This window comes from Linepithema humile, chromosome 5 (genome assembly GCF_040581485.1).
Source record: "Linepithema humile isolate Giens D197 chromosome 5, Lhum_UNIL_v1.0, whole genome shotgun sequence".
NCBI lineage: Eukaryota > Metazoa > Arthropoda > Insecta > Hymenoptera > Formicidae > Linepithema > Linepithema humile.
The window spans coordinates 31,043,552-31,064,241 of NC_090132.1; the positions used below are offsets into that span (position 1 = coordinate 31,043,552).

A 20,690-nucleotide genomic window follows, 5' to 3' on the forward strand; every position below is an offset into this window, starting at 1 on the left:
TACCTTGATACTGTCGTAGCAGGCGGTGACCCGTCCGTTCTGCACCTCGACGTTAGCTGGCGGATGGGCGAACTTGCACTCTGTGTCGGGCCTGGTGCACTTGTTGCGCTGGAACTCCCTGCAAACCTCCAGTTGCAGCCACCGCGAGTCCTTGCCGTTTAGTAGGCTACTCATTGCCATTGCCATTCTTCCACTCCTGGAAGACTGAAAATCCGCGTTCGCTGGCCTCTACCGTGAGAGAGTAGTCTCTATCACCGATTTCACCACCAATGTTCCTCTCCTTCCTTTCTAAACTGTTCCTCGGCTCCTTCTTCCCCGGTTACGTGCACTCGCGTTGACTGATCTTACTGATCAAGGATACACACGTTTCGGTTTGTACGGCAGTACGATCACTTCGCGACACGAGCTCGTCGGCACTTGTTCGCGGGATTTCGCGACGTCCAGCACTGAACCCTTGTGTACCACCACTTTCGCCTCGTCCGTCAGCTTCTCTCACCACTCGCTCTCACACGCATGCACACATACAGACTCGTTCACCCCTCTCTTATTCTTTCAACCTCTCCCCCTTCTCTCTCTCCCTCCTTCTCTCGCGCTCTCTCTCCCCCTCCTTCTCTCTCTCTCTCTCTCTCTCTCTCTCTCTCTCTCTCTCTCTCTCTCTCTCTCTCTCTCTCTCTCTCTCTCTCTCTCTCTCTCTCTCTCTCTCTCTTTCTCACCTTCTCCTACTACTCGCACTCAACACACACGAAATCCCGCGTGTTGCCTCGGAGTCGCGTATAACTTTACTTTAGACTGTATACCTTACGACAGAAGATCTTCCGTTCCAGCGCGATGTGATGATCTTAACATCCCATGAACGCGTCTAGCGACCCGCGGCTGTCTTGCTGTGCGTAGATCTTCCGTGTGAAAACTCACCGCGTCGCGCGATCTTCGTCACTTTGAAAACGCGCTTGAATACTGTCGTCGTTGTTGTTGCACGTTATATCGGCAAATCGTTGTCGCGCAGAGATTCGCGTTTATCAGTGGTGTTGGCTATTTCGAGCGTGGCTTATCGCTACTCTCTCTCTCACTCTCCCTCGCCCGATATCGATTTCGTGTCGCGGCGAATTAATCAAAGGAGTGCGGCGAGCTTATTAGGCGTCGTCGTCGATGTTTAGCGATTTTGCGAGATTCTTTGCTCTCGTAGGCCGTGTATAAAGGAGCACACGATGGCACACGCGTTTCCTGCTCGATTATTTTCGAGGTGTGAAAGCGGATGTACACAGGCGGGGAATAGGATGGAGAGATATCTCTCACCGGAGAAAAAGCGAAGAGGTAAAGCTATATATCGACAGCGATTAGGCTCGGACGGCCCCGATCGGTTTAGGCGAGATGGCGAGATGGCCGCTACTTCTGGCTCCGTGATAAGGCGATGGCAAAGGTTGTCAATCTCATCTATCGACTCCTCGTTTACTTTACTTCCTTTGTCCTCTGTCGATCTTACAACGCGCCACACTCGAGAAGCTGTAGTCGGGGCTGTAGTAGTGGTAGTAGTCGAGCAAAGCTTGAAAGCCTTCGAAGCTAAACGTCGACCAGAAGGAGTGTGCTCTCTAGGGCTTTTGTACGAGTATCTCTCTTCTTTTATACACACAGGCTGCAGTTGGTCGCCGCTGAGAGTGTATGGGCGCGCGCGTGTGTGTATATGTGTTTGCCTACGTATGCGTGTCTCGAAAAGCCGGTCGTCCTTCAAGCCGGTTTCAAACCAACGCGTGTGTCTCGCGGTGGCGAGTCTACTGGAAGGAGCGGGACGGTGGTGGTACTCGTACAGCGGAGGAGCTGGTGCAGGACCGTGTTCACCACGCCGATGCTTCTGATGAAGTAAGAGAAGAAGGTGGGGGGAGAACGAAGGGCCGTTCCGTGCGTGGAAAGGTGGAGGAAACCCTTACGCGCCGTCCTGCCGGGATCGGGAGGAACGGTGGCGCGCGAGTCGGTTATTTCAGAATTCCGAAGATAGGACACTGGAAGAGGAGGAGGCGACGGATGTGGACGCTGAAGAAGAAGCGTGCGAAGAGAGTGGTAACGTGGAGACGTCGGCGTACAGGGGCGGTAAGAGAGTGGTGTTGTAAGCACGTGAAGACGGCGGGCGACAAAGCGGGCGTAGAGGCGACAAGAGAGAGCAAAGGTCCGGCAGCCGGGTCGCGTCTGGGCGTCGGGTCGTGTCGGGGTCGGACCCGAATAGAAGAGGGGGGGTTCCAAGGGTGGCAGAGAGGAGAAGGCGCGGAAATGGCGAGACAGAAAGAGGAGGGGTTTCCGGGGGGAGGGGGGGGAGATAGGGCAGGACGGGGGGGGCCGGGGGAAGGAGAGGATTGCGAGTTAGCGAGTGACGTTGCGCTTCCGTTCCTCGGATTTACGTCATTTATTCGGTGTGCTGCTGGCTCCTCCCGCGCGGTCGAACTCCGGTTCCTGCTGTTCTGGAAACATACCAAAAGCGAAAACTCGCGTTACTGCGGATGCAAAGGCTTAAAATGCTTTCTGTTTCGGGCTTCTGGCCGGTTGGGGATGAGGAGCGGCGGGGCAGGGCAGGGGAAGAGTTAAGCGCAAGCCGCGAACAGACAGACAGATAGAGTCGGAAAAGCGCAGGTCTACGCAATGCACATGCACGCTCGAGCAAACGACAAACGTTATCAGTGTCGAGATTGCGGACACATTGCGATTTGAATCCGCCAAAAATATCGACGGATCGGCGCAGCGACTCCTCTCTCATCAATACACAATCTCATACACACACACACACACACACACACACACACACACACACACACACACACACACACACACACACACACACACACACACACACACACACACACACAGAGCTTCAACGCGGATCGCGCGCGCAGAACTGCCGAGTCTGAGTACAGATTCAAAGCATACTTTCTGCAACATTCGCGATTCGCGAGAGAGAAACCAGTGTCCATTACAAAAGAAGTATTAGATTCAAAGCTTGTCTACAAGTCAGCAAAAACATTGAAATCTTGGCGACTTTGCAAATACAACTTGTAACTTGCAATACCGAAGAGATTATGAATCGTTTTATTTTTCACTTTATCTTATAATTCGAACAGTTTAATTTAATCCAGTTAATTGATTTAGCTGAAATATGCAATATGGATATGCAATATCAAAGCAATATTGGGCAACCCTAACCGACGATTAGTATCGCATACCGGAGAATGAAATGCCGTATAATTTAATAATTTTGAACCGTGAAAACTCATCGCGCCCCATAACTCTTCGCGATCTCTCACGTACATTAGCCGAAGAAAAACTATGTTTGCTTACGTGCAGCATAAACACCGGGGCGCGGAGCGTTTCGTAGATGAAGAGGGAAACGGGGGACGCGGGAGTAGACGCGGGAGTAGACGCGGTCGTGCATTTTATGTACGACAACGTAGAGACAGTTAAGGCGAAGAAAAAGGCACGCGCGCGCGGGCAGAACTGTAGTACAATTTTCCGTCGCGCTAGTAAGCCGCTTACGAAAAGCGGGCTCGAGTCGCCGTTTCTCATGTTACCTAGCGCAAGTTACGGCGACGCGCGCGCGTGTGTGTGTGAGTGTGTCCGGCACGCACACACCGATGAGCGACCGCGCTGCATTGGCAAAGAGAAACGTTTCGAGTGTGATCGTTTGTTTTCGCCGGGATTCGCACGTCCGAGAATCGCTTAAATAACGCTACGCGAAGACTCCGTAAAGTTTCATCGTCACCAGATATCAAACGTAATGTCATGTGCTTAGAGACGTGACTCAGGAATTAACTATGTGTGTTTACAGTATCATCTTTTGCAGATACACCTTGTGCAATGGTTTTGAAATTCATTTTTGACAAAATTATTTTATCCAAATCAATTATTCATTCATTCAATCAATCATTTGTAGAATCTGGTTAACTATTAATTTTCAAAACTAATATTAAACAATAAATTTTAAGGATAGATTCTTTAATTAATTTAAAATTGAATTCATCACAGAAAAAATTTCGCAAGAATACGCTTTAAAGTAACGTCCTCCTCGTTATTTTAAAGAAAACTGAATAAAACAGCATCCGACAAAAACTCGAATACATTAAATTACAAAAATGTTGCTCGACACAATAATTTAAGCATTATACATCTTCAAGTATATTTACGCCAGTTAGAAAACAAATAACAAGATGAAAACGGTTTCCGCGTGGCTCCAATATTGCTGCATTTCAAGATATTTCGTAACTTTCAAGTTGTCTATCCAATAACAGTCCGAACATATGTATTGATACCCGAATAAGTGCGCGAGTCCGATAAATCCGATAAATTTCAATAGAATCAACAGTTGTTAGAATCAACAACTTTAGATCTAGAAAGCACATCTGGAAAAATATGACGAATAAGCTTACATCGCATGTGAAATACATGATAAATTGCCACATAAAGGAAATATGTCAATTCAGCTTTAACCTTTATCCAAGCAAACAGAAATCCTTTTTTTTTTTTTTAGTTTTATGAACCTATTGAATCTATTTTGTTTCTTTGTTCGTTGCTACAGTTCGTCTGAAATATTTCAATTTTCATTTGCTGACAACCTTTATTAACCCCGAGTTATATTCGTAATTGCATTGCACTATTAAACGCATATCATATTTTCATTCGTATATTGATATATATTTTTTATAATTATTTTACAATAGATTCTTATTCCATTTGAATGCCTCAAGGAAATATGTGATTATATCGTGTATAAAACAGTAAAACAACAAATGTTTTAGGATTATAAAAATTGATACGTTTCACAAAACCAAATATTGAAATATCACTATTAAATATCAATTATATTAACTGTTATATGTATATAATGTGTATGTATTAATATTAGAGTAATATTTAATATTCCTAAATGTTTCCCAATATCAGATTTTAAAGATACATTTATATTGATTTGTAAATGCATACCAGAGATATGACATTTCAAATTATGTTATAATGTATATGTATTACTAAATATTAGCGCATCGCAAAGTTAAATTACTCCGACAAAAATGTCACTTGGTCGTGATAAAAAATATATCGTTCAGGGCTAATATGATTCCGCATGCAGCTGAATCAGATCGCGTGCGCTGTTGATCTGGAACGAATCGTTGATACCGCGGCGGCACCGACGTAAAACTTTGATCGGGAAAAACGAGTCAGTCGGCTTTATTAATAATTATTACGCGCAAGGAGGAGTTGAACAGCAGACAGACACGGCTAACGTACAGATCTTTCTCTTTCTCTCGTGACTCGCGTGCACGAGAGCTCCACACTTTATCTCCCTCTCTCGCTCTCTCACTCTTTCTCGTCTCATTCTCTCGTTCCGCCGGTTGAATCGATATACGTGCACGAATGCGGCTTCGAGCTTCGTCCACTTCTTTCACGTGACTACCGCAGGAAAGAGGGCCGACCGAATCAATATCTCACACAGACGTTTCGACCTCGTCGCTGTCGCCGCGAGCTTCTCGCACCCTTCAAAGGTTGTTCTCATCGTCTGAACCGAATCTGGCAAATGCTAAACGACTGAATCTCTGATTAACCCCTTTTTTTGCCATACCCCCGACCGACGGACACGACGCGCGCGACATGTGTACGCTTACATTACGGCGTATTCGATAGCAATGGATCGACACTTGGTCAGTATTAAATTATACCGTAGAACACTAGACACTCCGATTAATCCCAAATGTCATTAAAAGTTACAGTAAGGGCGAATCTTTTGCATAACGCAAAATCGAATTAAAATATCGAGGATTCCAAATAACAAATATTTCTCTCTCTCTCTCTCTCTCTCTCTCTCTCTCTCTCTCTCTCTCTCTCTCTCTCTCTCTCTCTCTCTCTCTCTCTCTCTCTCTCTCTCTCTCTCTCTCTCTCTCTCTCTCTCTCTCTCTCTCTCTCTCTCTCTCTCTCTCTCTCTCTCTCTCTCTCTCTCTCTCTCTCTCTCTCTCTCTCTCTCTCTCTCTCTCTCTCTCTCTCTCTCTCTCTCTCTCTCTCTCTCTCTCTCTCTCTCTCTCTCTCTCTCTCTCTCTCTCTCTCTCTCTCTCTCTCTCTCTCTCTCTCTCTCTCTCTCTCTCTCTCTCTCTCTCTCTCTCTCTCTCTCTCTCTCTCTCTCTCTCTCTCTCTCTCTCTCTCTCTCTCTCTCTCTCTCTCTCTCTCTCTCTCTCTCTCTCTCTCTCTCTCTCTCTCTCTCTCTCTCTCTCTCTCTCTCTCTCTCTCTCTCTCTCTCTCTCTCTCTCTCTCTCTCTCTCTCTCTCTCTCTCTCTCTCTCTCTCTCTCTCTCTCTCTCTCTCTCTCTCTCTCTCTCTCTCTCTCTCTCTCTCTCTCTCTCTCTCTCTCTCTCTCTCTCTCTCTCTCTCTCTCTCTCTCTCTCTCTCTCTCTCTCTCTCTCTCTCTCTCTCTCTCTCTCTCTCTCTCTCTCTCTCTCTCTCTCTCTCTCTCTCTCTCTCTCTCTCTCTCTCTCTCTCTCTCTCTCTCTCTCTCTCTCACTCTCTCACTCTCTCTCTCTCACTTACTCTTAATCTTGTAATTAAGATGGAACACGTTTATGCACTTATGCACGCATCTTAAAAATTTTTCTACGCCAATTAAGATTAGTTTAATGCCTGTGTGTTGCAGTTTTACAAGTTTTAAAATTTCATTTAATTTTTGTAATCAAAATTCTCTAATAATATATTTACTAAAAATTAACTCTAAAAAATGTAAAATGTAAAATAATAAGTAATAAAAATTAATTAAAAAATAAAATATAAATTATTAACACTCAATTCATCAAAAGTATGCTTTAGTTTTCAATATTAAATAGCTATGTTCGGAAATTAAAATATACCGAAAGTAAATTCCTCTATCATTACGGAATTTAATTCAATTTTGGGTATACACTCGTGTATGTTATTTTTATTTATACGCGCAACGTTTTACACAAAACTCAAAATATATAATAAAAGCGAAATAGATCTTGTGCGGATTTCAAAATAGCGATATAGCGGATATTAGCCAGAGATGCGGTTTTCGCATTGCGAGCTTTTATTTGTCGGGCAGTCCATTTATAACATCGCCATTATAATGCATCGGTTGGATACGTGATTGTGGTCGACTGGACAAATCCATCGACGCCGAGCGACGCCGCCAACAGAGAACCAGCGATTCGATCGACAGAGGATGAGCGGACACACGGAAACGAGAGAGAAAGTTACGTAAATAGAGAAGCACACAGAGAGATAAGAGAGAAAGAGAAGAGGAGAAGAGCGGTGAGGCAGAAAAAATGATTTTTAACATTTCCAATAGATTGCGCCTGATTACCCAGACCATACGAGCGGGCACGTGCAGTTCTGCACGCAGATAACCGTGTGTGCATGAGCACGCTCGCTCATTCAATAGATTTCCCTTTGTGCGCGAGACCGAGAGTAAAGCAAAAAGAAGAGCGAAATTAACGGAATGAAACAATGGGTACAACCGGGCTTAAGGGTTGCTGCCGGCTGTGTAATGGAATTAGGTCCGATTAAATTAGCTAAAAGGATTTTGGGTATGTACCGAAGAAGCAAACTACGTTTTCGATATTATCGTATTTCTTTCTCATGCCTGCGGATACAAGCTGCACTCCATTCGCGTCCTTAATGCGATCCTAATAAGTACCGCGTAAATTACACCCACATAAGTTTCTAACTGAAATCTAACTGTCTTTTCCATTTCCCAAAAAGCTCATAAAATCTCTGAGATGTTCGAATTAAAAATTAATTGCTTCATCGTTTGGAATGAATTTTAATCGGAAATATACGGCAGAGAGTCGAGAAAAAGAACACTTCCCATATCCAATTATCACAATCATATCAGTTTCTAATAATCACAATTGCAAAATTCAAATATTCTGTAATAAAAAATTAAGTTACACCCACACAAGCAAACATTTGGTTTTAATTTTAAATATGTTTAGTCAAAAATATTACAAGATAAATATTTATCAAGCAAGATGTTGAATAAATCATTAAGTAAGATAATGGAAACCAAATTAGAAACTAAATTATTTTTGTCATTCTTTGTCCGGCTACGTCCTTCGATCGGCAGTTTACTTTAAAATAGGACAGAGTAGAAAATATCCAACGAAAGAGGTTCCTGAGAGTCTTCCGCGAAACAACGAAGATCTAAGCAAACACAATGCCGCGTATGGTAGTAAGTGGATCTTTTTGAAGGGGTTTAGAATTCATGCAGGAACGTCGTCATAAAAATGAGACGCGCTCGCTCGCTGTGTGCACTACCGAACGCGTCGCCGATACAAATTCGTATGCACCGATGCACTATTTTCCGCTCAAGGCTTTTTACATGTATGTTCTTTCATATACAATATATAGAGAATACCAGGAAGGGAATATGCAAAGGAAGAGCGAACAACATCCCCTTCTTGCACACGCGAATAGAGAAACCCGTTTCCTTGCATTCTTCTACGTTAGCAAACTTCCGAGGAAACTTGCAGAGAAAGACCGGAAGCACGCCGCTCCCGCCCAGCCAAAACGCACCAGCCGAAATTCGTTCATTAAGGAAGTTAACCGGCCGAATAAAGTAGCGCGCAAACGCAAGAAGTAATTGACATTCGGCTGCTGTATCGCGCCTGGATAATAACCGACTGGCTGCGCGAGCTCGCAAGATGCAATTTGTTTTGCAACAAGCACGTCCGTCCGGCTTTGAATTACGCGAATCGCCATTTCATCGCAAACGCAATTAGACGCAATTTCGGAGTCGCGTGCCGTATAATCAGCGTTTCAAGAATTTTTTCAGAAAAAAGAACTGACGAATTTTGTTTTTGATATTCTCTGAAACATTGAATGAAACCGAGATCTTTTTAATTGATTAGTTGCAAAGCTGCGTCATGATGAAAATAGAGACACTAATGCGACTAATGACCCGCTATTATATATTCATTCATTCTAATGAATGAATATATAATAACATGAAAAACCGATTCCAAATTCGTCATAGAATCTATAATCGAAACTTGATTCGCTAAAAGTAGGATATTTCCTAAATAAACCTCTGACCTAGAAAATTGTATGGAAAATCGTCCGACCGAAGTTATAATAATTAATCAAAATAATCTATGCAATTTGCGTTTAACATTTTACAATTTCAAGCTCAACGTTTCGGTTATTAAATGACTTGGTTTTTTTCAAACGTTCATTAGTATAAACATGGACGGGTGGCAAGAAAATCATGCGAGCCGGCGAACGAAACAAACGAAGAATTAAACGGTTCAAATTTATGCCAACGTAAGCTGCATTATATGCACTGCAGCGTTGCAGTTATGTTTCGCTGAAAAGCGAGCAACTTAATAGCGCGGAGGGTATTACGTGTGAGCAAGACCGTGTTATTTGCGTTTCCACATTTACATTCGCGAGTGAGTCGATGAGATAATTCATGCGGAGAATTCTTTAATGTGCGCGACACGCGTTTTTCTAACTTACTATTAAGTGAGGAAAATCACAGCACAGAAGACATAAAAGTACGTCTCACAAGGTCTGATTTTATCTTCGGCAAAGGCGGACAATGAGGAAGTCTGCGCCGTTCAGCGAAAGCACCATACGCATAAAGCTAAAGCATTATCAACCGAATGGAAAACAATGGAGATATCGATCGCCGATTTGCTGCGGCATGCATCCGTTCGAGTGCGGCACGTTGCCGGTGTGGTGCAACTGTACACCTATGCATGACGCTCGATTTTACATTCACACTTTCGACATTTAAGTGCCTCTGAACTAACAAGTTGCCGCATCTGCTGCGATTCCATGGTGGGAGAGAACATATTTCACGAAATATCCGCCGGGCAAGAAATTATCATTGCACACCCGGCCACTGCTTCGAGGTTCAAACGTTTTAACTCTAATCCAATAAAATTTCATACGCGACATCATTATCGAAATTCTAAATAACATGGGAAATAGAAATAACGCAATATAAGCTATTTAATAAAAATAAAGTTTTCAACACAAACTGAAAATTAGTCTACTCTTAACGGAAACCGGCAGCATTTGATATCTTGATAATTCTCATTATTTTAAATTATGTGTATATTTGAAGACAGATTATTCTCGACAGATTATTTTGTTCCCAATATTATTTTCTTGTTGAAATCAAAATCACTTTGCGTTAATACCACTGAAATCTTCGATTCGCCAAAAATTGTCGACACAACTTATAAATTATTCTTTGATTCCATCTTTCTTAAAAAAGTTAAACTTATATTCATTAAAAAATTTCTCCTTACGATATTTTATGCAAAGAAAAGAAAAAAAAGAAAGAAAAAACCCGTAAAAAACGTTGCATGATAGTGGCGTGCATTGTTTATAAGCAATATTAATTCACCAAACAAATATCGAAGTTATTTTAGTATAACGATAAACTGAACTTTGGGCGACACGTGCATACTCATACGTTCTAATCTTAGGAGAGTGCAAATATTATAGCTCCAAACAAGAAGCCGGCTTGGTTGCCGTTAAAAAAAAATTCAAATTGCGCGTGGAGAAGCAGAATCAAGAAGAAAAATATTCGGCACTGAGCCGCTAATTTTCATATACATTAGATGCAACATCGCACATCGCACATCGCACATCGCGCATCGCGCCGTGTCGTCAGTATTATTTTCAACAAGCTCGTTGCTACGTGCCTGTAGCTCCAGTCGCACGCAAATGGTTGCGTGCAATTATACGGAGAATATTTTTCGTTCCAACGAGTTTCCACGTGCGGCGTTTTCGGGCTAAAAGCGCGCCCGCATGAGATCAAAAACGGTACACTGCGATATTATCTGCGAGCACTCGCATTAAAAAATAACGTGTACATCCCGTTGGAAAGTTACCCCTGTCTCGCTTTAATAATGCGGATTACTGGAATATAATAAAATTTCGTTTATTAGAACTAAACGGAACACACCGAGAATAATAGATGGAAGTTTTGCTTTCTAAATATATATGTAGATATATGTACTTGACATTTCAACTAGAAATATAATTTTTCTCTTCAATAATGATAGATACGTATGTATAGCGAGGTTGTTATAATTCCGTATAAAGCTCAATAGCATTGTTTAAGAATTCAATAATACAACCAATCACAAAGTTAATAAAAATAGAAAAAGAATCAATTTACAAATAAAATAAAAAATTTATGATTAAATAAATTAACAGAAATTTATACAAATATTTAATACATACTATAAAAATATACAAAGTATTCTGGATTTATTTCTTATTCATATTTTCCATTCATAACTACCTTCGAGATATCAATATCTAATATCAATGATAAAATATCAACAGCATTTGATAGAAAAAAAAAAAAAAATATATATATATTTACTCCTTGAAATATCCGTTATTATCCTTTGCTTGTATAGAAGACACTCGAAAATTTTTGGAAAAATGATCAGATAGCTAAATTTCTTCGGCAAACGCACAGACGTGTGGATGAAGTGCAATTAGAACGTAAAATTGGTCGCGTGTGAGAGAGCGTGGGGTTAAAAAACCGCTCAAAAGCAATTTGACGTGGCGCGGTGGATGCATCGGGCCGCTTTGAAGCCATAAATTCGCGAGAGTGCGCGATTGCGAGTGTGACGGGGGTGTCTGCCATCCAATCGGACGTTGCGCTCTGGCTGCTCGTTCATGCATTTCAACGCTTGCAAATCATTCATTCCGACTCATTGTCGGCAAGTTGGCCGCGCTACGCGCGTGTGTCACGCCACGCCACGCACACACACACGCACACATACATTTTCTCTCTCTCTCTCTCTCTCTCTCTCTCCCCTCTCTGCCCCCTGGTTGCGCGCCCATGGAATTCTTCAGAACAGGACGCGGAGAGAAGGGCCATGCCCTTGAATATTTATCGTTCCCGCGGGATCGAATTCTGCGTTGACGAACGTGCTATCGGGCCGCATAAATTGGCGCGAAAACGCGGTCATTACGACGCAACCAAACCGTGAATCGAAAAAATGCGATCGTTATCGAAAGTTGCTCCAAAAAATTAATGCAGAGAGAGAGAGAGAGAGAGAGAGAGAGAGAGAGAGAGAGAGAGAGAGAGAGAGAGAAAGAGATTGAGACTAAAACTATTCATCGGTAAATCCATTGCTTTGATAGATATATTAAGTATTTTAAAAAACAGTCTATGAATGACTTTTCACTACGTTCGTTGTTGTGCTTACATTAGTCATTAATAGATCATTTCATATCCCAACCACATTGCAACAAGTGAATCTACGTATAAACAGCTATCGTTTACATACAAGATATTAGTGAATTACAATTTATATAAATAATTTAGATAGGTAGGCAACAAAAGTATCTATTGTTTCATTATTTGTCATATTACTTAAATCGCACCGAGTTTAAATGCTTCCTTAATTATTTGTAATTGTAAGATCTTTTTCTTTTTTTATTCTATTATTAGCAGCTTCATTAGCAATTGAATTATCATCTCAATCACAATAGAATAAATTTCCTAACGATTTATATCATTCTACAACGGAGCGCGACTCTAAAGATCGATTATATAATTTTTTACGTAGCAGAAAAAAGTGAAAATTTTACACACAAATATACTTTTATTTTCAGCGGAAAACTGAGATTTGATTGCGTGATCGAGCCCGAGGTAAGCCGTGATATGCAATCGTCGAATATACCGGACGGATTAACAGTCAAATAATGCCCTCGCATTACGACACTACGTTACACGCTGGATTCATATCGACTATAAACTCCCCCCAATCGGGCATAGATCGCGAAGAAGGGAAGTTTAACAGGACACTACAAGAAGAGGGACAGACAGAGGCGAAAAGAAAAGAGGAAGAGTGGAGTAAGGGAAGGGAGAAGTTACAAGCGAGACTACGAGCTCGTTCGAGCATCCAAAAAAGGGGAACGCGAGAACGCCCGTGGATTTACGTTGATGTATCGCCCGAGGTGAGCGAGAAAGAGAAAGGACCGAGGAAAAGAGGGAGGGTAAACCGGGAAAGGAGGGAGGCAGAGCAGAGGCAGAGGAGAGAAATATTTGTAGGTTACGCCGGCAGGTCAACGCCACCCGCTTCTTCCTTGCGCGAGAGCGCAGCTTGTCATGGGACTAAAATTAAAACGAGGCACACCCCAATACCAACACGTATGTATCTAAAGATGCTTAAAATTTTTCGTATCGATACTATTAAACACTATTCAATGATACAGGCAATATCTTGTTTCGATTCCGATACTAATTTCTCTTGATAGCAATACTTTTGTTGCAATATTATGTAATATTGATGAACCGAAAGATAATATTTAATACGCTCATATTGATCTGAACCATAATTTTAAACACCCATATATATATATATATATATTTTTGTACCTGTTAATTATTTCATATATCATTGAATCATTAAATTAGAAACTTTCTTGATTATACTTTTACGTTAATTTCTTTTAATATTAAGTTTATGTAATGCGGTAATCGATATCGATCTTAATTCAAAACTTTGGACATACAACTTCAAAATTTTATTATATTAAAAAATAGAAATAATATATGATAAAAAATTTAAAATATGAAAAAATTTTAAAACGTATATTTCTAATTTTATAAGAATACACTGTTTATGAAACAGCAATTATAACAATACCTGCAACAGGTATAGAAATATATCTAATTTGCGTAAATTGTTAGAGAATTTAAAAATATGCATATATATTTTAACAGAAATAGTAGAGCTAGATAGTGCAAAACCGTATCTTATATCGAATATCAAGTTTATGGTTCAGATGCCGCGAAGGTGGTACTTTGTACTCGCGCGTTTACTCGCCCTGCTAACATCGTCGTCGCTTTGCCTCGTTGTTGCTTTGTGCACTCACAGGCGCGACAACTCGCGCTGCTCAACGTTACGCGCACGACCCTCGAATTACGTCGCCACCCTCGAGTATATCGCGTCACCCTTTTGTATTTCCCCACCTTTCAGGCACTTCCCATTGAAAAATGCATTTATATTAATCATTTCTACATTTTAAAATGTACCCCGCGTTTTTATGCACATATTTCTTTCACCATCTATCTTCCAAAATTGATCAATCGGTCGAATACTCCTTTAGAACGGGAGTCGCTGGCGGAAGTAGTGGAGAACCCGCAGGCTGGATGCGTCCTTTTCGAATTATCGATCCGCGTGACCGCCGATAAGTTCACTGTGTCGAACCAAATTGACGCGATTACGCTACTCCAAAATGATGTAATTAGAAGCGCATCAGTTATTTATTATATAGAGTGAGTTAACACGTTGCTATAATATCTTTTATAATGTTTTATAGTTGAATATGTTAATCTCTTCAAGTAGAATTTACATTTGTATTCAACTTTTATGGGCATATGAGTTATTATTAACAATGTATTAATTTATATTAAATAAAACTTAAAACCCATCAAGAATTATCAACCAAAAACCAAAAGATCACATAAATCTCGAAGCTGTGGACATTTTGCTTGAAATAGTTTCGGATGTGTTGCGTCATAAAATACGCGACTTCCGCGCCTCTAATCTTCTATACACATCTACACGATCGCCGACGATGATGTCACGGGATAATTCTTCATGATGATGCCATGAAAAAGAAATATGTGCACAAGAGCATTTACTAATTCGCGGTGTAGCTATGGGCGTTGTAATGAGCGTTGTAACCCGTAAATTTCGACTGAAGCGCGAATTCGGCGAGACGCATTATGAAATTACATTCTGCGACCTTTGATCGAATCTCGGAAGAACGAGTTGTAAACGCGAGTACACGTGTCAGATTGTTACGTGGGATTCACTGTAGTTCCCGGCTGACGTAAACTTCCGGTGCGCAACTACCTCTACATAGCGCACATTGAGAATGCTCGAATGAGAGGTGGGAAATTAAAGCCACGGATGTGAATGAATATAAAAGGAATGTGTAACAAATTAAACGTTTATGACGTGCTCATTTAATTACAGCAGCTATAATTATAATTTAAATTATTCATTTCAGTGTCGTGTGCAACTCAATCTTTTTAAAAAATATTGTCGGTTTCACTTTTTTCAACTATATTATTTTCCGACGTTTTGAAATGTCAAATAATAAAAAACTGTAGTTAAAAATAATAAAAAAATTATTTCAGATTTATTTTCACCAGTTAAACTTTCAATAAATTAAAATTAACAAAAGGAATGTATTGTACTTGTACATTTCTAATACAAATAATTAATTCGATATTGAAAACTTTAGTACAAAGTAAAAAAAGAAAAAAGCATTTTATATATTATATAAACAAAATGTTTCTGTAATAATTATTATATTAAAAAAAAAAATATATATATATATATATATATATATACACAATACATATATATAATACGTAATAATACATACTGTAAATTTTTTAGAAAAATTATTTATTTGTAATCTATAGAAATTGAGGCAGAAATTATCTTTCAACCTTTGTATCTTCTCATAAATAAATAAACAAATATATATGTGTATATATATATATATATATATATATATATATATATATATATATATAAATTAAAGGTCAAATTGGAAATAGTCTTATTTAAAAGTAAAGATTTTATTAAGAGATAGAATCATCAAAATAAAACTTGAAATTTTAGGTATAAGCGACTTTTCTTCTCAGCTGGTCATAAACGCCTTTAAAATCTAAAGTAGTTATCGTCTGTCAATCAACATAACAACTTTGTCACATCATTATGGGTTTCTGCCATATCTGTCACGCCTGTGGTCAAACATCCTAGTAAATTCTCCTAAGTCTCATTGTGAAAAACGTATCGATTACACGGGTTTCGTTGTAAAGACCTTTGGGCGTCGAACCTTCGGTAGGTAGGTGCGATTTCCTACCGGTACTGTAAACACGTGCAAACCGCCAACTAAACGCCGGCGCTAGAAAAAGGGTCCCTCCGCGCGGCAGGGAAGAAACGTGAAAGACCTCAATAGGATAAAAGACGGCAAGGTCGGAATGTCAGTGGAACACGCCTATTGGAAGGTACTGTAATTTGACGCGTTTGTGCGTGGATGCGCGGTCACCACCGAGCGAGCGAGCGAGCGACGCATTTACGTACGACTACCTGTATTCGCATCTCTTCCTCCTCCACCCGCCCTCTCTCCCACCTCGGTATGAAAATTATCCCCGCATTACGTCACGTAGAAAAAATACACGGCGCGGCCAGCTATACGGGAGAAACTCGATCCGATCGGGAACACCAACACGGTACGTGATGTAAACGTGCGCGCATATGGTGTAAATATCGCGCACGGCTCGTCGAATCGGAGCCGTAAAACGAACTCGAATCCCCGAGTTCAAATGAACGAATGGACCTGAATATCGCGTTCTTTGTAATTTTGACTTGTCGTCGTGCCTTCGATTAGACAAAAATATACACTCATTTACGGAAATTCACATACATATAATGTTTAAGTGAAATTTGTTTTAAATACATCCAATCTCAAAATCCATTTTAGCCAATTGGCGAATTAGCGGACAATTAAATGTAAATGAGAAAATAAATTATGTTTACGTGTTATTGATAAATCTCGTAAATTAATATCGTGCAATGTAATCGTACTAATGATTCACTGCGTAGAATATATCGCAAATCGTTCTGCAGTGATTCATTGAGGACAGTTAATTTAGACAGAGATAAAGAATTATATTGTTTATCTTCACGACTCATTAGCACGAAAAAATACATCTTACAATTAATGATGCAATAAGTTAAATTCTAATAAAATAAAAAATATTCTGAAGAAATAGCATGTTGAAACTTATTGAGCTTTATGAAAAAAGTCCATATTTTATTCAACAAAATATATTTAATCGCGAGGCAATTGTTTCAATAGTAATTCTGTTCTCGTTAGCTTTCAGTGCCTATCTTTTTTTTGTCGTTCTCACATCGTGAAGTATGAGTATGCATTGTTAAATGTAGAAAGTGTAAAAAAGAGATGTAAAAAAACGCGGAAAAGTGTAGTTAATGAACAAACATCAAATCTCTCAGTAAGAGAGGTTACGGAAACCTTCGAAGCACAAGCAACACAATAACGAAGACGCATACATACTTTAGCCGACTGTCGTTTCCAACTGCGACTTAACACATGGTCGATCTTCACAATTTCACGCAGCGAAGCCTTCGCTTTCGTATCTTCAGATAGGCCGCGTCACGCAATTCCTTATCAGACTTCGCAATCGCGCGATATCACCAATACACTATAAATATTTCCAAGTACCAAACACGTATACACGCGCGTATACATACGATCCGATAAACAAATCCACGGAATCCGTAATTTTCATATAGGGATGCGAGGATTGAGGTTACGTGTATTTCGGCACGATCACGAACAATGAACAAATGAAGCGCAATAATATCACGCGAGAACGAATGAAAAATGAACACGACGAACGTAATCTACGTTTCGAAACGCGGCTATCGCGTCGTTACGCGATAATTCTGACGGACGCGATAAAGATAAGCACTGGTGAACGATGACGAAAATTGAAGTGGCTATGCTCCGGTTTCTCGACTGATCTCGCGCGCAGTCTGACCAACTTCAGACCGGCTTCAGACAGTGATTGTCCGTTCTTTTAGCATTCGCGGCATATTTAAATTTGTTGTATTTCATGTTGCATAAACGCATTTCAAGCTTATTATATATACTATAACTTTAGATGCAAAGTACACTGCGTTAGTCTGTTCTTAAATCACGTTTTCTTTCATATTTTCTCTTTATTCTATTTCTTTTCTATTTATTCTCTTCATTGATTATTTTTCAATACATGTTTAATCGTTAGACATTGAACAAGGCAAATTAATTTGCAAATATCTCGATCGTATTCTTCTAATAACATTTTTGAGTAGTAATGCAGTAATGCAAATCACCATGCAATATTCAACTTTGGTGAAGTTATACTTGATAAAATATGCATTTGATATGTATATAAAAGCAATTGCAATATATGTTTGATCTGCCATTTCACATTTGACTTTTAGGTTTTAGTTTGGAATCCAACTTCGTACCAAAAATACATATGGAATACGAATGAAATATATATGGTATTCGTATGGAGAATATGAATTTATATGAAAATCGGAAAGAGTTAAATAAATCTCAAGTTAATTTAGATAACTTCAATTAAAAGTTAAAACGTTATAATATTACGTAACTCTTGATTATAAATATATACAAGGTAACTTAGATTATCGGCATTTCTTTCATCTGCGTAGTTTTTTGACTTGATGAATGTATCTTTTTTTAATGCGACTAAAAAAACCGATAATAAATTCTCGCAATACTGTACTTTTCAATACAATAAAAAGTAATGCGCCATCTTCGAAGCTAAACAACTATGAGATGGTAACTTGTATCAAAAAACTTGGCTTCTTATTAGTAGTGAACGTGATTCAATGTGATGTTCGTGTTTATTATATCGGAGCCATGTTTTGTAATTTTCAAAATATTTATTATTAGATATCACGATTATCACGCATCTAATCTAACTTTTAACGATATACGACAGTAATAAAGCTTCCCGAAAAATTTGTCGGAAAAGACAATCATGGCATATAAACGCACAGTTCTCGAATGAAATGACGTCACTTCACGCGCGCGACACGTATATATACACATATATACCATCCACATAAAACCCCACGATACTATATACACAGCGCCCACGCGGAAAACGTCACCTATTGCAAGACATTTCTCGATCGCCCTGCGGATTCGCCCTACTCGCGTATTTACGATACGTAACGCGTCACACCCACATCATCCATCTCGCAATACACGCGACACACACACACACGCGCGCGCGCGCGCGCGCGCACGACAAACACACACACACACACACATACACACGCACACGCACACACACGCTCACGTACACACACACACACATGCGCGCACACCGTATACGCATAGAAAAATGTAGATGGGTAGGTAAATCATAGATAGGGAACTTGCATTACCTTGCTCCGGAACACGCGAAGGATTCAGTCACGATCTTGATATCGATCACCTTGACGCAAGGATGCTCCGATCGTCGATGAAAGCGAATAACTCTCTCGTGCGTTAGCCTCCTCTTCGAAGTCGGTTTCGTACTCCTCTCACTGTCAACAAAACACCAAGTGTGGAAATTTTTACTGGACACTTATATGTATATCTCGCAATTTCTGCGAGTATGTCGAACACCACTGCTCCGTAACTGTGTCTGACTCGTGTGCTCTCACTTTACTGTAAAATCCCGGTATGATTTCGCGGGCACGATTCGCGCACGGACAACGGTGTTTGGTATCCGTGCAAGTGTATCGCGAATGAATAAAACGACCGCTCTCTCGCTCTCTTTTTCTCTCTCTCTTTCTCTCTCTCTCTTTCTCTCTTTCTCTCTCTCACACGTTAGCCGGCTTGAGTGTGCGTTGCTGACTTGCCGTTGTAATGTTCCAACTCATAATCAGCTTTCCCCGATCACACGACTCTTCCGTTTTTTAGCTCCACACGCGCTACCGCTTTCTCTCTTTCTCTCTCTCTCTCTCTCTCCCCTTGCTTCTTTTCTGTAATTCTCACTATATCTCTCCTTCGCCTCTTCCTTCTCTGCTTTTCCTCCGCGCGCGCGATGCGTTTCCGATGTTTCCGACAATCCGGAAATGTCAAACGTCGCCGAAGCTTAAAGCCGGTACAAACCGCTGATGATGAGACACGCGCGACCTGGACGTTACAGCAACACGGCGACGACGACGACGGCGACGACGACGTAGATGACGAGAACGACGACGACGACGACGACGGCGACGTACTACGTGTCGCGACGATGACGACGGCAGTAGTAACGGCGGCGGCGGCGGCGGCAGCAGCTGCGGCTGCGACAACGGCGGCGGCGGCGGCGGCGGCGGCGGCGGCAACGGCGGCGGCGGCGGCGGTGGTGGCGGTGGCGGCGGCGGTGGCTACGGCAATGGCGACGTACGTCGGCGACGGCGGGTACAACGACGTCGTTGATACAACCAGCGCTTGAACGGAAACGGAGCGACGTGTGTATTATAATGCAGCTGACGGAAGCCTCGATGCAATTTTTGAGAGAGGGTGAAGAGATAAGGCGAGCGATGCTGGTTAGGCGACGGGATTGCGACTGCTTTACTGCTTGCTTGCTAGCCGCTAGCGAGGGCCTGGCGCGACAGCGACTGCCCGACGGCAGCGCCCCTCTCTCTCCCCCTTCTACAATTCCAGCAAACCCCTCCAACGCCAGTCGCGTGTATTCCCCTTTCCTCCCTCAAACCGTCCTGACATGTTCGTCGGCAGCTCGCGGTCCGTCTCGCTCGCGCTCTCGATATCGTGGCGTCTCACCCGCACATATGCACCTCGCTCGTTCTCTCTTGTCATTCCGACACATTCCGATGTTCTCCATCGCGCCAGAGCATCTCTCTCGCTTGCTCACACCCACTGGATATCATCCGCTGCGCCTTCCCCCATCCACCTACGACACGCTCTATCTCTTTCCCCTTTCAGCGCGCTGTCTCTCTTCCTCACCGCACCAAACTCCTATCATCTCGCTTGCATCTATTAGATAACTCCGCTTTTGCCATCCCTATTCCGTCGCTACTACGCATTTCCTCTCTCCTTCTGTCCCAACCCGTTCGAGCTGCC

General features: G+C 41.4%; 1 protein-coding gene across 21 annotated transcripts in view; it reads right to left on the bottom strand.

Moving 5' to 3' along the window:
* mbl (muscleblind) overlaps positions 1 to 20,311 on the bottom strand; it is a 363,403-nt gene extending 343,092 nt beyond the window's left edge. For 6 of the 21 annotated variants that reach the window (XM_067355299.1, XM_067355302.1, XM_067355305.1 and 3 more), the window contains exons 1-2: positions 19,022 to 20,304; positions 4 to 2,447 (exon numbers count right to left, since the gene is read on the bottom strand). In XM_067355299.1, the coding sequence (XP_067211400.1) occupies positions 4 to 186 (183 nt within the window). In that variant the 5' untranslated portion in view covers positions 187 to 2,447; positions 19,022 to 20,304. Of the gene's footprint in view, positions 1 to 3; positions 2,448 to 19,021 lie in introns of all 21 variants that reach the window. The other 15 variants (XM_067355297.1, XM_067355295.1, XM_067355293.1 and 12 more) reach the window with 7 other exon arrangements.
* Between the last annotated feature and the right edge of the window lie 379 nt (positions 20,312 to 20,690).